At 61.1% G+C, this 17,883-nt stretch overlaps 2 protein-coding genes across 4 annotated transcripts in view; one reads left to right on the top strand and one right to left on the bottom strand.

The window, feature by feature from the left end:
* Positions 1-17,883, bottom strand: part of NDUFA11 (NADH:ubiquinone oxidoreductase subunit A11) — a 57,966-nt gene that overhangs the window by 3,427 nt on the left and 36,656 nt on the right. The gene's annotated exons all lie outside the window — the stretch shown is intronic.
* NRTN (neurturin) lies at positions 4,273-17,877 on the top strand. The gene is made up of 3 exons (XM_082455210.1): positions 4,273-4,707; positions 14,460-14,675; positions 17,287-17,877. Exons 2-3 carry the CDS (start codon positions 14,507-14,509, stop codon positions 17,709-17,711), a joined length of 594 nt encoding a protein of 197 aa, XP_082311336.1. The 5' UTR covers positions 4,273-4,707; positions 14,460-14,506; the 3' UTR covers positions 17,712-17,877.

The following is a 17,883-nucleotide window of genomic DNA, read 5'->3' on the forward strand; positions in this document are numbered from 1 at the left end:
GCCTTGCCGACGTGGGCCCCCAGGGACAGGGCCCTCGATCTGTGACCTGCGGCTGCAAATGGCCCTGTGGGGATGGCTGCCGGCCTTGCTTTTCCCATCCTCTTCTGGAACAAGCCAGCTCCTTCCTGCCACCCACAAGGCCTCGTGGGCCCCATTCCAGCCAGTCGGGCCGGCTCCTTCCCTGGTCCCCGCGGCCCTTGCTCTGACCCCCGGCCAGGAGTGGGTGTCCAGCTGTGCTCCCTGTAGGGGCTGAGGCCTCTCTCGGCCCTCAGCATCATCCAGCTCTTGGTGAGGATAACTTTGTCAAATCAAGAGCCCCGAAACCTGGTTTCAGGGAGCCTCTTGGCTGATAATCAGCAGCCCTGTGCTGAGCTGGCCCAGTGACCCTGGGCGATCCCCCTCATGTCTCCATGGGAAGACAACACTCACTTCCCACAGCCGCGGGTCTGCACTGGGCACAGAACAAACATAGGAACCATTTCACAGATGGGGAAACTGAGGATCAGCAAGCTCAGCCACCAGCGCTGGGGGATGGAGTAACGCTTATTGTGGGGGGATGCTCTGGCTGGGGGGCAGCTGGAGGGACAGAGGACACAGAGGGTGCCGGGCCACTTCCACCCCCACGGGGCTGCTCCCTGGAGAGGTCCCCGAGGTGCAGCCCTGGGCCTGCAGGGCCTGGACCAGCTCCTGGCGCTAAGATGGAAACTTCTCCACCAGCCAAGTCCACGTCTTGGCCAACGGCTGCTGGCCTCCCAAAACCTCCACCTAGGCCTCCACCCATGAACAGAACACTCCCCATGGGGAGCAGTGACCATCAGGGGAGGGCAGGGGGCCAGCCCCCAGGGGACAGAGGTGGAGGAGCAGCTGGGGGCCATGGCTGAACGTTCTGGAGTCATCCAGCCCCAGATTTGAACCTCCACCTTACTGTGTGACCTTGGGCCAGTGTCTTGACCTCTCTGACACTCGGGTTTCATAACTGCCACCTGGGCTCCAAGCACACTGGGGAAGGGGAGGCGTTGCCTGGAGCTACCTGGGGGTGGTGAGGAGGCAGTGAAGGAGCGGAACTAATTTCCCGGCAAACACTGGGGTGGAGGGGGCGGGCAAGTGGCGGGGCCTGGGTTCCGGCTGCCCCTGCACTGTCCCACCTCTGCCTCAGCCTTGACCTTGGGGCCAGCAGGCTCAAATCAGCCCCAGGGGCCACAGGCCCTTGGGTGCCCCTGCTCTTGGCTGAGCTTCTTCCCCACCATCCGTGCACTGGGGAGACCACAGTCCCTGGCCCGGGCTGCACTTTCAGCGTGGGAGGTTCAAGGCTGAGTTCCACCCACCCTGCCCCACAGCAGCCCCAGTCTGGAACAAGGAAGGTTTAAAAATAAAGCATTGTAAATACCCGTGTTTCCTGCAAATAGAACCAGCCCCTGAATCCCCTCAGCCTCCCGGGCAGCTGGGCCCAGACGGCTCCTTGAGTGGGGTGGGGGCCAAGGGTGGGCGTGCCCGTGTGTGCCCCAGTTCCCGCTACCATGTGAGTCAGCCAGTGTGACAGGGTGACAAAGCCTGTGGTTGGCTACAGAGAGTGGCCGGGGTGCTCGGTTGTATGAGGTGACACACTGGTGTGCGAGGGCATCACACCTGTGTCTGGTGTGATCACGTGGGGCCGGCCCCGAGCGAGGCAGGGTCTCTGTGGGCCTGAGTGTGATGGGGGGCCTTCTCCGTGTGTGACTGGGTCAATGTGTGTGTCCCTGAGTGTGGAGGGGTCTCCTCCCAGGCCGGAGTATGACCGGGTCTCCCCATGGTGGAAGGCGGGCATGGGTCCTACTCGCCCCCCCTGGGCCCCGCCCCTACGCCCCTGCCCCTGCCCACCCCAGAGGAAGAACCGAGTCTTTCAAGTCGCCGTTACCAGGGCAACCGTTTTACGAGCATCCACATGGTGGGCACATGTGTGTGTCCTGCACCCCATGTGTCTGCACGCCCCCTCCCCCATGGCCCCCAGCCCAGCCGGGGAGGTGTGGGCAAGCAGAGACGGCCAAGGGGCAGCTGGTGACAGCTTAATGATGGCTGGCCGGGGTGGGGGTGGGCTCCTGGTCTGGCTACGTGTATGCAGGGGGGCTGTGCTTCCCGGACCAGCCCAGCATGTACGTGTGCGCCCGAGTGTGCATAGCAGCAGGGTCTCCTCGACTCCTGTGCGTGTATGGCTGTGGGGTGGGCACCCGGCGCTCGGGGTTGAGTGTGAGTGTCAGAGGGTTTTGTGTGAAAAGCGTGTGTGTGTGTGTGTGTAACGATCCGCCGAGTGTACACGTGTGCAGGAGCAATCCTACCCTGTCCCCTGGAGTCGCCCCTGGAGCTGCTCTGAGGGCCAGTGGGCTGCTAAGCGTGTGTCTGTGTCTCTACAGGGAACTGTGTGTGTGTGTGTGTGTGTGTGTGTGTGTGTGTGTGTGTGTGTGTAGGGATGGCGCTGTTCTCAGAAGGGTGTCCGGGTATGCGTGAGAACGAGGATGGTGCTGGGTGTGACCCTGCCTAGAACAAGGTTTGGGGGTCTGTGCGTGAATGGCCACCAGTGCCTCAGCCTTCCCTTCAGGCCAGGGTGTGCGTGTCACTGACAGTGAGTCCTTAGCGTCACCAGTAGTGACAGACGCTTGGGCATTGCTCACCTCCAGCGGGCATGGTTACTCATACTTAACTCATCTGATCCTTACTGCAGCCCTAGTAGGATCTACTGCTAATACCCCCTGTTACAGATGGGTAAACGAGGCACGGAGAGGCGAGCACGGACCCCTGTTCTTTCCATCCTGGACCGTGACGGGGCAGCCGCAGCGCCGCCGCTTTGACACACGCTCACCCTCATGCCTCCACTCACCCACCCACAAACTCACAATCGGGCTACACCCTGCTCGCACATCCAGCGCGACCCACACCCGCATGAGCCCTCTTACAGCCGGTGATGCTGCCTGAGTGTCCCGTCACCACGTACACTGCGTAGTAGTGCAAGTTGCACAGGCCGCTGGCGGGGGTGTGTGTGTTTTGGGGTGGGGGTGGGGTCTTAGGAAGACCTAATGCCCTTACAAACCCCCAGGCTGCTGGAATCAGAGGAATGCAGACGGCCTGAGTCAGAGTGAGGAGGCCCCAAGAAATCAGGCGGCGGGAGTGAGAGCCAGAGCTCCCGGCCCCAGGAACGCGGGCGGCGGCGGGGACCCTGCGGGCAGGAGCCTAAGTGCTGCGGGCCGAGGGCCGGGCTGCGCGGCCGGTGTTTCTCAGTAACTAGGCCGGGGCGGGGCGGGGCCATGGCGGGTCCAGCCCCGCCCACCTCGCCACAGTCCCGCCCCTGAGTCAGCTTGGGGGCCGCTAGGGGGCGCATTGGGAACGCGGAGCCGTCGGGGAGGGGGCGGGGTGGGTTTGGGCTCGCTGACGGGTCGGGGTTAGCCCTGGGCCTTGGTGCTCGGGAGAACGCCGTCGGGTGCCGGGGGTGGGAAAGGTATCCCCCCGCAGGATCTGGCTCGGACGCCAGACTAAGGAGAAATGCCACTTGATGAGGGGCGCTGTGGACAGAGGGCGTCGTCGTCAGTCTTAGGGTATCACTTGCTGTTTTAGGGGAAAACTTTGGGTCTCAGTTCTCTGGAATGACTTTCTTAGGAAGGGGCCTTCTTTTGCTTTCTGGAAAGAGGACCTGGGGAGGGACTAGGAGCCCCACAGTACTCAGTGGGGTGCGGGGAAATTGTGGGCCATGATTACCGCCGGCCAGGGGAGTGTTGTGGCTCTTAATTCCGCGAAGGGGGATCTGCGGAGGGGTCTTGAGAGGTCCCGGATTTACGGAAGATGCGCCGTTGGGGGTTCTTGGAGCGGGGGAGGGAAACTTTTAATCTGGAGGGACTCTGTCCTGGGGGTTCCCCGAGGGGATTCCCTGGTGAGGGGACTTCTTGGGGCCTTGTTTCCGGAAGGGGACCGGGCAGGACGGGGGGAGGGGTCTGGCAGTAAGACCAGGTTCTCAGTGGAGTGGGGGGACGCTAAAGGTCGAGGGACTGGTGTCAGGGGCGCTGTGGCTCTTACCTCTGGGAAGGGGCCCTCGGAGGGGGGCATTTTGGGGCCCTGGCTTTTCTAAAGGATCGCCGCCGGGGTCTCTGGGGCCGGGGGACAACGCCGTCTAGGGGGGTGCTGTGGCCCCGCACCCTTGCCACCTGCGCTGTTCAGGCACCCTCGGGCGGGGCGGGACGGGGCGGGGGCGGCTCCCTGTCCCAGGAAATCCGAGCCACCGCCCCTGGCCCCGCCCCTGGCCCCGCCCCCGGCCCCGCGCCGGCCGAGCTGTCCGCGGCGGGAGCGGCGGAGGCGGCGGGAGAGCGCGCCGTGGAGCCGCTCCGAGCGCCCGGGCCCCTAGCGCCGCCGCCCCGGAGCCCCGCGCCGCGCGCCGAGGCCGCCCGCGCCGTCCGTGCGCCCCTGCGCCCCGCGCCCTCCGAGCCGCCGGCCGTCCAGGGCACCCCTTCAGCCCCAGCCTCCGCCGGGCGGGGATGGCCGCAGCCAGCGTCTGAGCGAGCCCGGGGGGGCCCCATGGGCCGGCTCGCGCCGCGCCCCCCCCGCGGCCGCCCCCTCCGGCCCGGGGCCCCCCGGGCGCCGCGGGCCCAGGCGGCCCGGATGGCGGTCGCGGCGGCAGGGGCATGGGCTGGGGCCGGCGCGGGCGGCAGGCGCGGCCGCCACTGACGGCTAGTCGGGCGCCCGGAGCAGGTAAGCAAGGGCAGACGGGGGGCCCGCTGGGTACCGGCGCGGGGGGAGGACCGGCCCCATGGACAGAGATTGAGAGGGCTTCCAGGGACTCCGGGTAGGTCGGTAGTTTCCCGCCTCTAGCCAAGAACCAGCGTGTGTATGAGGGTAGGGTCAAGGGGCGACAGGTCCGCGCGTGGCAGGGGCGCGGGGGCGGGAGGGCGATCTTAAGCTTCTCTCCAAGCCAGGGTCTGGCCAGGGGAGGGGGGGTTCCCTGTCCGACGAGGCGGGAGCGCTTCTGCCTTCTCGGACGCCCTTGGGAGCATCTGGAGAGGGGTGGAAGCGGGGGCAGCCGGAATCCCCTCCCCAGCCTCTAGGAGGGCGAGACCCAGACACCCCTTATGCCTTGTGGTCTACAAGGGGCCGCGGGGGGCATCCGGATCCCGCAGACCCTGGGCGGAGGGCTGCCGTCGCGGCCCAGCTGCACGCAGAAGTAAACATCTGTCAGTGGCGCGTTCCAGCCGCCTTCCCTGCGCGCCGCCGCCGCTGCCGCCGGGGACACGGTGTCCTCCGGTAAGGGCCTGGCTCTCTCAGCTCCTGGAGCCGCTTGTTTAGCCACAAGAGGGCGCGAAACCTTTGCGGGGGGCGGGGGGGGGCCCTTAACGGCAAAGACCGGATTTGAAGGAGAGGAGGCTGTCTTCCTTCCTCGCTTTTTACAAAAGGCATCTCTTGCTCAGGATGGTCTCGGAATTCTCCCAGAAAGTGCGGTTTGTCAGTTCGCAGTCTTTAGGCCGAGGAGGCTGCAGACAGTGGGCAGATGCGGGCTGGGACTGGAGAGAGAAGTGGCCTCTCCCAGGGGTGGATGTCACCATGGTCCGCTCCCCAGGAAGTACCAGCATCCATATAGCATTGGGCCACTGGCCTGGCTCAGCGGGCCTGTGGTTACCTGCAAGACTGGGCCACCAGCCCAGATTTGGGGAGCAGGACCAGGGGCCTAGGTGGGGGGCATGGAAGGCCAGACCCCTGACTTTCCTCACTCCTTTCTGCCCCGCCCCCTCCCCCCCCAACCCCCCCCCCCCACCCTGCATCCTTTTCTCTCTGTTCCACGACACTCTTTGTCTTTAAGAGCCCCGGGCTGAGGAAGCCCCAATGGGGCGTGACTGGTCTAGGCTGATGTCAGTGGGGGGAGACTCCCAACTTTGCCAGCTTCTCCCCACCCCCAGCCCCTTGCCTTGGGCCCTTTGGACACCCCTCCCCACACCCTTCATTCTAGGACTGCTGAGGTTCGGTGTTCTGCAGCCACTCCCAGGCCTTACAGCCTACTCCCAGCGACCTGCAGAGAGCTAGTTCCAGGGGCGCAGGGAAGAAAACAAAACATGCCCCCCTGCAGCTGGGCACAGTGTCTGAAATTCCACCATCACTGCTTGTCCCGCAGGTTATAGGCCTCAGTTTTCAGGGGGGTGAGAAGAGGATATAGCTTTCAAGAGCCTGGAACAGGAGAGGGAACCAAACAGTTTGCAGCCAGGTACAAGGACACAATCAAGAGATTGTTTCCACCAATGTTTGTTGGACAGCGATGGTGTGCGTGACTCTGGTGTCGGGCTCCTGGGCCTTGTCCTTCCAGACTTGAATCCAGGGTGGAGCCCAGAGTGGGGAGCAAAGGCACTACCTCAGTGTAGGAGGGTCAGGGGAGACTTCCTGGAGGAGGGGCATTGTGGCTGGGGCTATGAAGGATGAGTAGGAGTTCTCTAAATGGGAAAGGCAAGGGCATTCCAGGTAGTGGGAACTGCATATGCAAAGATCTGGAGGCAGGAAATAGCATGGGTGGTTTTGGAAAATCCAGGGTGCCTGGGGTGACCGTGGGAGGGAGAGACTTTTCTGAAAGGTTGACAGAGGGAGAACTGGGCTGGGGCCTTCAAGGACGGATTCCTGGAGATGGGGGCTGGAAACACAGAGAGAGGAACGGGTCTTTAATGCATCTGGCATCCCTGTGCCCAGCTGTCTTTGCTGAGAGGCTGTAGGATTCCTCTGCAGATGCAATTTTCCTGGTCCCCCAAGGTGGGGCAGAGGGGTCTGGGGCTCAAGGCCCTCAAGGGGAGATAGGGTCTTCCCTCTGCCCTGTGAGCATCAACTGAGCAGGCGCCATGGGAGGCTGGTTCTCCCGATTTCGCAGCTGAGAAAACTGAGGCTGAGCGAGCTGGAGGGATCTTTCCTTATGCTCCATGTAATTAATTCCCAAGCCCTAAGCTACTGTGTGCCAAGCTGTATAGTAGGATGAAGCAGAGAACAAGACAGGCCCGGTGCCTGCTGCACTTGGCAGGGCAGGGGTGCGGGTTAGGGGGTGGATAGGAGGCTTTCAAACCAGCCAGCCAGCCTCCTGGACTTTCAGGGGAAGTAACGGCCGCAAAGTAAGCCTGAATGGGGCCTGGGACACTTTGGCGTGGGTGTTCAGGAGTGGAAAGATCTTCCCTTCAAATCCAAGTGAACTCAGGCTTTGGCTGGTCCTGGAAGAAATCCAGCAGGTGGATCTCACATCCCAGTTGAGGAAACCGAGGCCCAGAGAGGGGCCGTGCTGAAAGAGCTCAGTGTGTCAGGGACCCAAGGCAGAATTTGAACTTGGGGACATGGAAGAGGTGACTTAGGTCCCCTGGTTCCTAGGAAACCAGTGTGAGGGTTTGAGTTGCATCGGGGTCTGTGCCTTGGTTTCCCTTTCTGTCAGATGGTCAGCTTTGTGTGGTGTCCTCCTGGCCACTCCCGGAGGACCCACGTCCCTCGCACCACCCACCGGGCCCCATGCCAGCTGCTTAGCCGTGCCAGGCCTCATTAGGCTGATCCTGTTATTCCCCCCCAGGGAGGGCCCCCTGCCCGCCCCAGATGCCTGCGAGGCCGGTCCCAGACCAGCCTGGCTAAGCCAGACCGGCCTGGTATGGTTGAGGTGGGAATTTTATGGGCCAGCTGCAGAGGGCCGGACCAGAAACGGCGGGTCTGAAAAGCTGGTGGCCCCAACACATACACACACACACGCACGCACGCATGCGCGCGCTCCCCGGCCCAGCCTTCCCGAGAACACGCCCGAGTAGCGGCCGGTACAGGAAGAGGGCTCCAGGCACTGGTGGGGAATGGAGGGCTGACCCTGCGGGGCACAGGACACCCCCTTATCTTTCCTCATCTCCTGGCCATTTGCTCCGGTCACACCGGTCCCCTTGAAAAGCCATCATCCTGCCTCTGAGCCTTTGCTCGTGTGGTTCCCTCCACCTAGAGCACTCTTCCTAGATCTTCATGTGGGCTCAGCACAAATGCTGCCTCCTCTGGGAAGCCCTCCTTGACCACTCAGCTTAAAAGCAGCACCAGTCACTATCGCTTCACCTTGTTTTATTTGGGGGCTGTTGTTGCATTGTCAACCTCTAAATTACCTTGTTTCTTTTCTTTCTTTCCTTCTTTGGCTGCGTGGCTTGCGGGATCTTAGTTCCCCAACCAGGGATCGAACCTGGGGCCCCAGCAGTGGAAGCGCTGAGTCCTAACCACTGGACCACCAGGGAATTTCCTAAATTACCTTCTTTCTTTCTTTTTTTTTTATTATCCATCTCCCTGATTGGATGGTGAGCTTGGTGAAGATGGGGGCCCAGGTTGGCCTTGGTCATCCTGAATTCCCTGGCTGGCGCAGCACACAGTAGGCACTCAATAAGTGTTGGGTGAATGTGTTGGGAGCAGAACCCAGCCTGGCACATTGGGCTTTCTGCCATGTGGGCCATCTGTTTACTTGCTAGTTCTGCTCTGCTGTGTGTCTTTGAGAAAACCTTTTACTTCCCTGGATCTCAGCCCTGCTGGCCTCCCAAGCATCAAGACCCTGCTTCTCCCTTTCCCCCCAGCACCACCCTCGTTACTGGGGTTGTGGAGTCATTGAGAGAACAAGTTTAGAGTCAGACCCAGGTTCAACCGCAGCTCAGCCACTTAATTTCTGTGTGACCTTGAGTGAGTCACTCTACCTCTCCAAGCCTCAGTTTCCCCATGTGGTAAATGGGGCTAATAATAATAATAATAACATCTTTTCCAGGGACTGCGGGGAGAATCAAACATGTGGAAAGCACTTAGCAGAGTGCTTGGCACTAAATAAATGGAATAGCCAACATTGCCAGGTGTTAGTGTTATTATTCTTGGTCTTGTTGTTGTTATTAGGGAGGCCATATGGTACAGTGGTCAAGAATGTGGAAGAGGGGGCATTGAGGCTGGGACTTTGAGGGATGAGTAGGAGTTTGCCCAACCACCTGAGTTCAAAACCCAGCTGGGCCATTTACGCTCCGTTGGACCCTGAGGAAGTCACTTCAGTCTTTTGGACCTCAGTTTTTCTGTCTACAAAATGGTGATAAAATGGTCCACACCTTTCTATGAGGCACTACATGTAAAGTGCTTAGAACAGCATCAATGGTGTTGTTTGCTAGTGTTAGTATTAGCTAATTTTTTTTACTACTATTATTAACACAAAGCAACCAACACAGTCTTCCCCAGAAATCACCCTCTCTGTATGTCCACCCCTCAGCCTCACTTTGGCAAAGACAGACCCAGAGCCCCTTAAGAGAAGCTCATGACCCGTGACTTGATTCTCAGAGTAGCAGGGAGCCAACGATGGTTCTAGCGATTGGGCAGCAGGCAGCTCCTGGGCTGGGGGGAAAAAAGGAGATGCTGGGCTCCCACCTCTGGGCAGGCCTGGAAGGTTCTGCTGGGGGTGTCTGTGCCTGCACCCTCCCATGAGGCTGCCCCACAGGCTGGCCCCCGCCCCCCGCAGATGTGACATCGGAACCAGCTGTGCTAGCCAGATGTTCCTGGTTTACCCCCAGATGTGTGTCGCCGGCTTGCGCCTGCCCCAGCCTCCCGGTTCCCACCATGGGGTGGGGCTGGGCCCTGGGCCCTCCAAGGGAGGGGGCACATTTTTGTGGGCTGTGGAATTTGTTTCTTGTTTTGCAGAACCATTGAATCTTGTCTTGAGAGAGGCGCAAGTCCCGCCCCTCATGGGGCCTCAGTTTCCCCATCAGTGGAACCCTAGGGAACCCCCAGGAGCCACCTGGGGGAAAGGAGATGAACAGGGCTGCCCTGGGAATGGGCCCAGCTGCCAGCCCCAGACCTGTAACACTGATGGAGGAAACGGAATTAAGGGCGTGCAAGCACGTGTCTGATGCTCGGGGCCCAGCTGCTGCAGGACATCGGCCAGGCCTGCAGGACTTCACTGAATGAAACGGCCCTCCAGATGAGCAAGGTGTCCTGTGCAGCCCCTTGTACAGATGGGGAACTGAGGCTCCGAGAGGGGGAGGAGCTTGCCCCCACATTATCCAGCCAGGAAGAGGCAGATCGGGGTGCGAATTCAGCTGTCTGCACCCCACGTGCCACAGCATTCAGAAGTATCCTTCCTCAGGGCTGGCCCGCACGTGCAGGCCGCCCCCACAGCTGCCCATGTGGCTTCCCAGCCTGGCTCGCTCCGCCCGTGGGCAGTGATGACAGCCCCACGAGCCACCCAGTCATTCCCACAGTTCTGGGCAGCCCGCCTCGGGCCCTTTCTGAAGTTGGGGAAACGGAGGTACTGGAGGACCAGAGACGTGTCTGGGAGTGAAGTGCAGAGGAAGAACGGTGCTCATGGAGAGAGGCACCACAGCTCCACCTGTCAACGGTGGATGGAATTATCAAAGCCCGCCCTTGCCTTCAGAGGACCCAGCCCAGGGTGCCCCTCCAGAAGCACCTCCACCGTCCAGCAAAGACAGATGTGGATGCAGACACTGTGCTGGAAGAGCTGGGCAAGAGGGAGGGAACTGCGGCTGGGAGGGGGCAAGATGGGGAGCAGGAATGGCTTCCTGGAGGAGGGGCTCTAAGAGCTGGGGCTTTGAAGGATGAGTAGGAGTTTGCCTGATGGAGCCAGGCCCCGATTCCAGGCCTCTCCAGACTAGAGAGATGAGTGGATGGAGAGAGGGTTCCCCTCCCCTCCTTCCTCTTCCTGGGAACAAGCATGAAGTAGTTTCCTCCCTGAGGTCAGGAGCTCTGCAGGACAAAGGCTGTTGACCCTGGGGACAGGTATGCCTGGTGGGTGTTCCCTGGGAAGCTCGATGGAAAGGTGGAGCCCTGGAACTTAGCCGGGACATCAAGATAATAAGCAGTGTTTTCTGGTACCATCAAGGAAGCTGCCAGAAACACCCACACACCCTCACCCTACTTCTCTGCTCTCAGAATAACTGGAGGTTTCCGCCTGGCTGTGTCTGTGGGCTACTCATCTCCCCTCTCTGAGCCTCAGTTTCTCCTCCTTCCTTGCCCCAGCCCTGGGCACTCTGTGGCCTCCAGCTAGAAGTGGAGGTCTATCCGAGATCCCTCTTGCTGCGGTTCAGAACGGCCTGGCCCCCAGGAAGGGAGGTGCCCCCTTCCCTGGGCAGTGAGGATTCTCCAGGGTCTGGACATTGTTGGGTTGGGAGGGGACCCTGGGCCAGGCCCTGTCTGGGCAGATGGGTGGCACCTGAAATGCCAGCAGGTGTGGGGCTGGGCCGGGTACCAGTGGCCCTTTCCCCTGGGTCGCTCTGCCCCCCCCACTTCCCTTCTTCCCACTTGCAGCCCGTGTCTGTGCTGCTCACTCTCCCCCCGGAATCTTTGCAGCCGAGGGCCCGCCAGCACTGGCGGCGTGTTCATGTGTGTGCCCCCCAGGTGTGTGTGCGGGTGGCTGGAATGCGGGATGCAGGTGATGATGGGCACGCCCGTGCATGCACAAGTTCAAGTTCAAGTGCTCACAGGAGGGCTTGGAGGAGGCATGTGTGTGGTGTGCCCATTCTCTGTGTCAGTGTGCAAGAGACAATGTATGTCTGAGTGTGAAGGTGCTTGAGTGTGTGAGTGTATCGAGGGTGTGTAAGGGGTGTGATTGGGGGAGCTCCTGAGTGCAAGTCAGAGGGTGTGTGTACACGTGTGCAAACGCTAGTGTGTGAGTGGTAGCGCTCGAGGGTGATCATGTTTGTGCATAAAATGCCCACGTGTGAGAGTGAAACACTAGCATGTGAGTGTGGTGGTGTTCAGGTGTGTGAGTGTAGTCCTGTTTGAGGGTGTGTGAGAACACTGAGTGTGTAAGCGCGATGGGATCTGAGTGTGCAAGAGCATGTTGGAATGTGTGAGCGGGGTAGTGTCCGAGGGTGTGTGTGCAACAGTGTTTGGGCACACGTGAGAGGGTGTGTGTGTGAGTGGGTCAGAGCATATGTGAGCATGGGAACGCTGAGTGTGAGGGTGAGCCCCCAAGTGTGCCGTGTGAGTGCCCGCCTCGCCTTGACACAAGCACACACATCGTGCACACCTGGTCCCCTCCCTGTGCCCTCCGCCACACCTGCTCCCTGTCAGGTCTGTGCCAGAGACAAACCAGTTGGGTGGCCCCCATACAGAAAGGCCCATTGTTAACAGACGCTTATCAGCTGCGCCAGCCGGGCCCCCTCCACCAGCGGCCCCCTGCTTTCCTGCCCCCCATCAAAACTCTGGGGGGTCTGTGGCTCCAAGGGCTCCTGTGGCTGGGCCTTCTCAGGGCTGGAGACCCATCTACCCTCTCAGCCCCCTCTTTTAGGCCGGCGCTGTGCAGGGGGCCTTGTTCCAGTCTAACAGGGAAACCGAGGCACACCACTCCAAGACTTGGGTGTGAGGACAAGCAGGGTGCTGGGGGTCCAGAGAGGGCTTTGCCCACCTGAGGTCTTGAGCCTGGGTGGGTTTCCCTGCCTGTCTCCCCTTCCCAGGTTGGGTGAGGCCACCAGAGTTCTAATCTCAGCTCTGTGACCCTGGGCAAGTCACTTCACCACTCTGGGTCTCAGTTTCCCCATCTGTAAAATGCGGACAAGGACTCTTGTGAGGTTGAAATGACTTAATAATGTGCATTAAGTTTGTAGAATGGGATCTGGCATAAAGTAGGGGCTCATTAAGAGTAAACGCAGTGGGTTTGGGCACCTGACAAATGCAAGGGCTGACCTCAGCTTGCTGCACAACCTTGAGAATGAAATCTCCCCGCAGCCCACAGGCCGTGCATGACCTGTCCCCATCCCCTCCCTGCCCTCACCTCCTCCCGTGCTCACTCTGCTCCAGCCACATGGGGCTGCCGTGATGGTTCCTTCAACAAGCCAGGCATGGCCCTGTCCCAGGGCCTTTGCACTTGTGCTGTGTCCTCAGATCTCCAGGCTGGGCCAGGGTTTGTCTACGTGCTCCCATGTCGGGGAGCCCATTGTCCATCACCACCAACAACAGTAATAATAATGGCAGTATCAAATACCGCCAATAGTGTAAGGTCCTCGGAATAGCTCCACAGCATTTGCTCCCCCCATGTGGTGTGTGTTGCGTCAAAGAACCAGGGTGTGAATCCCAGATACTTTCCTAGCTGTGCCCTTGGCCAAGCCCCTCTCTCTGTTTTGTGCCTCAGTTTCCCCAGCTGTAAAATGGAGGTTATAATGCCTCCGTCGTGGTCTCAACACCTGGTCTGGTACACAGCAGGCGCTTAATAGGTGTCCTTTGTTACTTACTGTCTGCATCCATGGGGCGGGGGAGAGACGGTTCCAGCCTTACTGCTCTTAACCACGCTCCACCCCACCCCCGCGCGCCAACACATGCAAATCACATGCAAACGAGATGCAAATAGCACGCAAATAACTGCTCAGCGCAGCTCTGGCCAGCCTGCGCGGCCCGAAACACGCGCGTGGGGGCGCCCCGCATCCCGCGGCCGAGCCCAGGCGCTGACCGCCGTCCAGCCGGGCTTTCAGCTCTCCGTGTAAATGTTTACACCGGGCCGGCCGCCAGGCCCCGCGAGGGCCAACACCAGGCAGCCGGGCGGGGGAATGTAAACGCGGGATGGAGGCTGCTCAGTGGCGGGGAGCTTCTCGGATAGGGTGGAGGTGTGGAGGTGCGCCTGGGTTATTAAACATCTACTGCGAGAATGACGCGACTAGGCAGCCAGAACACTGAGTAATCGGTGCCCTAATGGGGGACGCTTAGCGCATTGTGGGGGCCCAGAGAGTGCCCCTGCGCCGGCCTGGGGCTGTGGGGGAGGAGCAGTCAGGGAAGGCTTCCTGAGGGAGGCGCCGTCCAAGCTAAGACTGAAAATGGAATGGGAGGGAAACAGTGGAGAAGAGAATGTTCTGGATGGAAGAACCCACTTGTGCAAAGGCCTGGAGGTGGGTCGAGGGCAGCTTTAGTCCTTTGCTGTTCACTTCTGGGCATCAGTTTGTCTGGAGGGGAAACCTAGGCTCAGAGAAGGTCAGGAAGTCACTCCCAGGACATCAACATGTCTCAACCCCAGGGTTCTGGCCTCCCGGACTGTATTCTAAGCACCACCTCTCCTCGCCACCCTTGTCCCACAGTGCCCCCTGCTGGGGATGTCCTCACCTCCGTCCACTCTTCCCCAAATTCACTGGGCTCCAGCCACCCCAGCCTCCTGGCTGGATTGGCCATCTGGGGTCACCGCCCAGGATCTTTGCACTGGCTGTTCCCCCTGCCTAAGGTGCCGTTCTCTTCTGCCTGGCCAACTCCTACATTTGTTCAGGTCTCAACTTTCCTCAATCCTCAGGAAAGCACTCTGGGACCCCCAGACGGGGGTGGTTCCCAGGTTACCCCTGGCACAGTGCCCACCCCGTCCTTGGCAGCGTTCTTCACAACCTTGTTCAGTGGTTCTTTGATGAATCACTTCTATGTTATGATTGATCATTAAGCAGGAGTGGTTCAAAATCAGGGGCCCCACTGTATCTCCGGTGCCTGGTCCAGCACCCCGTGCCCGTTCATTTGTTGCCTGACAGACAGACGGAGGCCGTGTGGCTGACCATCCCGTGCACGCAGGCTGAGGATGCAGCGCTGGAAGGCGGCGGCCTTGGCCTCGGTGCTCTGCAGCTCCGTGCTCTCCATCTGGATGTGTCGGGAAGGCCTGCTCCTCAGCCACCGCCTCGGACCCGCGCTTGCCCCGCTGCGCCGGCTGCCTCGCACCCTGGACGCCCGAATCGCCCGCCTGGCCCAGTGTAAGCCCTCTCCCCTGTCTTGGGTCAGATACCCCCAACGTCGCAGCGGCCACAATGGTGGAATTTCACGCAGTGGGGCAGGGCCACAGAGGCTTATTTTAGATGGGGTGGAGGGAGGGTGCAAATCCCCACAACGGCCTGGCAGGGGTGTCGGAGGGGATGGCCGCTGGGAACTGGGGTCTCTCGGCTCAGCTGTCACAAGGAATTAGGCTCTAGCCCTGAGGGGCCAGGGGACCAGATGGAGATTAGACCTGGGTATTCGGCCTGGGCGGCCACTGCAGCGCAGCGGGGGGGTGGAGGGAGAGGGAGGCCGAACCCGAGGCCCTAGTGACCTGCCAGGGTGGACAGGGACCAAGGGTAGGGGGAGACAGAGAGACCCCTGGAAATAGGAAGAGTCCTAGAAATGGGAAGAGAAACAGAAACACAGAGGCACAGAAAGAGAGGGAGAAGGATGGGAGAGAACGACGTGGGAAGAAGCTGGGAGGTAGAAAAATGGAAACGCCCACCCCAGCGGGCGTGGCTGCCACGGCCCAGCTCCCCACTCGCCCCTGGCGCCTGCGCTCTGCAGGTTCTGCGGGGCCAGGGCGGTGCGTGGGCCTCGACTTCTTGTGCGCTCATCCACACGTGCACCCGCGCGGGCGGGGCGCGGGCGTGGCCCCCCGTGGGTAGGGGTTGCGTGCACGTCCGCACCCGCAACCCCCCGTGGGTAGGGGTTGCGTGCACGTCCGCACCCGCCCTGCCGGCCTACACAATCCTTCTTTCTTGTCCTCACAAAGGACAAGGGTGGCCTCAGGCGCGGGCTCCACGTCCGCCCCTGCCGCTCCCCCCTACAGGCAGCAAAGTCCTTCCCAGGACACTGAGTCCCAGAGACCCGGGGGGTGCCCCCCAAAGCTAGTGCCCCAGGGCCGGGGGGCAAAGCACCCGTGGTGGAATTTCAGGCACCCGGGAGGATCTCGGCCCATGGTTGGGTTCTGCCTGCCCGGCATCCTGTCCCCGGACCCAGCCCTACTGGGGGAAGGGAGTGGCTCCCGATCCCCCAAAGTCCCAATGTTCTAGGCCCTGGGACTAATGCGCTGATGGCGGAATTTCAGGCTTGGGCCAGGGGGGTGAGGACCTCATCTCTTTGTGTTCCAGACCCTGTGCACGTGGCCAGGCCTGCTGGAGGGAGGCAGGGACAGATAATATATTAGAAGATTATTCATTGTTTACTTGAAATTCACATTTAACTGGGCATCTGGCATCTGTATCTTAACTGGCAATCCCCTGAATTAACTCTCTAGATACACACCTTTGGGGTGCGCACACTGAATGGTGGAATTTTAGGCATCAGAAGTGAGCCAGGTTCAACCTAACGCCAGAGCAGGCAGTGCCGGCCACCCTGCTCCTGCCCCTGGGCATCAAGAGCTCAGAAGATGCTGCTCGGTGCCCCCCCACCTTTCCACCCTCCCAGTCCCAGCCAAAGTGGGGACTCCGCAAGTCTCACTGAGCAAACAAGGAAACTGGGTCACAGAACAGGGCCATCACCTGCCTGAAACTACAAGGCTGACAGTGGCAGAGCAAGGCTCCGAACCTGGGCTTGTCTGCTTTCTGAGACCCCCTGTGGAAACAGACACACGCCCAGGGTGACAGACAGCCCTTCCCCCTCGGACCTCCCAGGAAGCTATTTCTTTTGACAGCCAGGTGCGCCAGCCTTGGGGGCAGGTGCAGGCTAAACTCAGGATTTCCTCTCCCAAGCCCAAGTGTGACTGCCGCCTGCTCAGGGGCTGGGAGCCCCCCTGCCTGCAGACCCACTGTCAACACTGCCTGCCACTGCAACGTCTGCACTTATCTCCTGGGGCTGAGGAGTACTGGGGCAGGGGCAGCCGCTTGGGAAATAAATGTAGACTGTGGGGCTCTGGGAATCTATGGCTCCGGGCACGAGCAGCTGTGGGAGAAGAGGGCTGGACTTGGGCCAAACCTGGGCACACGATGGAAGCAAAACTGCTGTTTGGGCTTCTCTCTCCCTGCCACTTGCACCTGCCTTGGGCACGTCTTTTCCCCTTTGGATGCCCAGTTTCCTCACCTGTAACATGGGGGTGGCCCAGCATAGGGGTGGGGGCAGCTGGGGCCGAGTAGGAACAGGAATTTGGATCACCACACTACCTGCTGAGCCCTCCCTTTTCTTCAATGAGGTGAGAGCAGCTCAGTGAAAAGGGGCAAAATCCCCAGTGCTGCTCTGCATAGGGATGGGGGTCCACAGAGAGTGCTGGGGGCGGGGGGTGTCCAGAGGGAGACAGACACTCGAGTCAGCTCAGCTCAAGGTGGGGCAGGCTGGAATGTGGTACAGTATGTGCCAGGTTCTGAGCAGTCCATCGTAGATGTAGGGTCCAGAGAAGGGTGTCAGTAGCCCTGGGGACCCAGCGTGCGGGTGTGGATATGCACCCCCCCACACACCGCCCAGAGAGGGTGCATGAGCGGGAATCCGGGAGCAAGATAAGTGGGCGGGAGAGGGTGCACTAGCACCTCTGAGTCTCCACAAGGGTCCTTTTTCGCAGGGAACAGCGAGGGTAGGGGGCTCCTTGCCACCCACCCACCCACTGATTCCTACCCCATTCTCTCCATCCCCTCGCAGACCGTGCACTGCTGCAAGGCGCCCCGGACGCGGTGGAGCTTCGCGAACTGACACCCTGGGCCGGGAGGTCCCCGGGTCCGCGCCGTCGGGCGGGGCCCCGGCGGCGGCGCGCGCGTGCGCGGTCGGGGACCCGGCCGTGCGGGCTGCGGGAGCTCGAGGTGCGCGTGAGCGAGCTGGGCCTGGGCTACGCGTCGGACGAGACGGTGCTGTTCCGCTACTGCGCAGGCGCGTGCGAGGCGGCCGCGCGCGTCTACGACCTGGGGCTGCGGCGCCTGCGCCAGCGGCGGCGAGTGCGGCGAGAGCGGGTGCGGGCGCAGCCCTGCTGCCGCCCGACGGCCTACGAGGACGAGGTGTCCTTCCTGGACACGCACAGTCGCTACCACACGGTCCACGAGCTGTCGGCGCGCGAGTGCGCCTGCGTGTGACCCTACCTCACCGGGCCCGGCGAGACGGCGGCCACACCCCCCCGCCCCGACGGCACCCACCGTCCCGCCTGGCAAGCCCCGCGACAGACTGCCCATGCGCAGAAAATGCCGTCGAGGGCTCAGGACTCTCGCGATAACTGTACCAAGATAAAGTGTGGAAAATCGAGCCCGG

The sequence above is a fragment of the Balaenoptera physalus genome (genome assembly GCF_965194825.1).
Source record: "Balaenoptera physalus genome assembly, chromosome: 3".
In the NCBI taxonomy this organism is placed as follows: domain Eukaryota; kingdom Metazoa; phylum Chordata; class Mammalia; order Artiodactyla; family Balaenopteridae; genus Balaenoptera; species Balaenoptera physalus.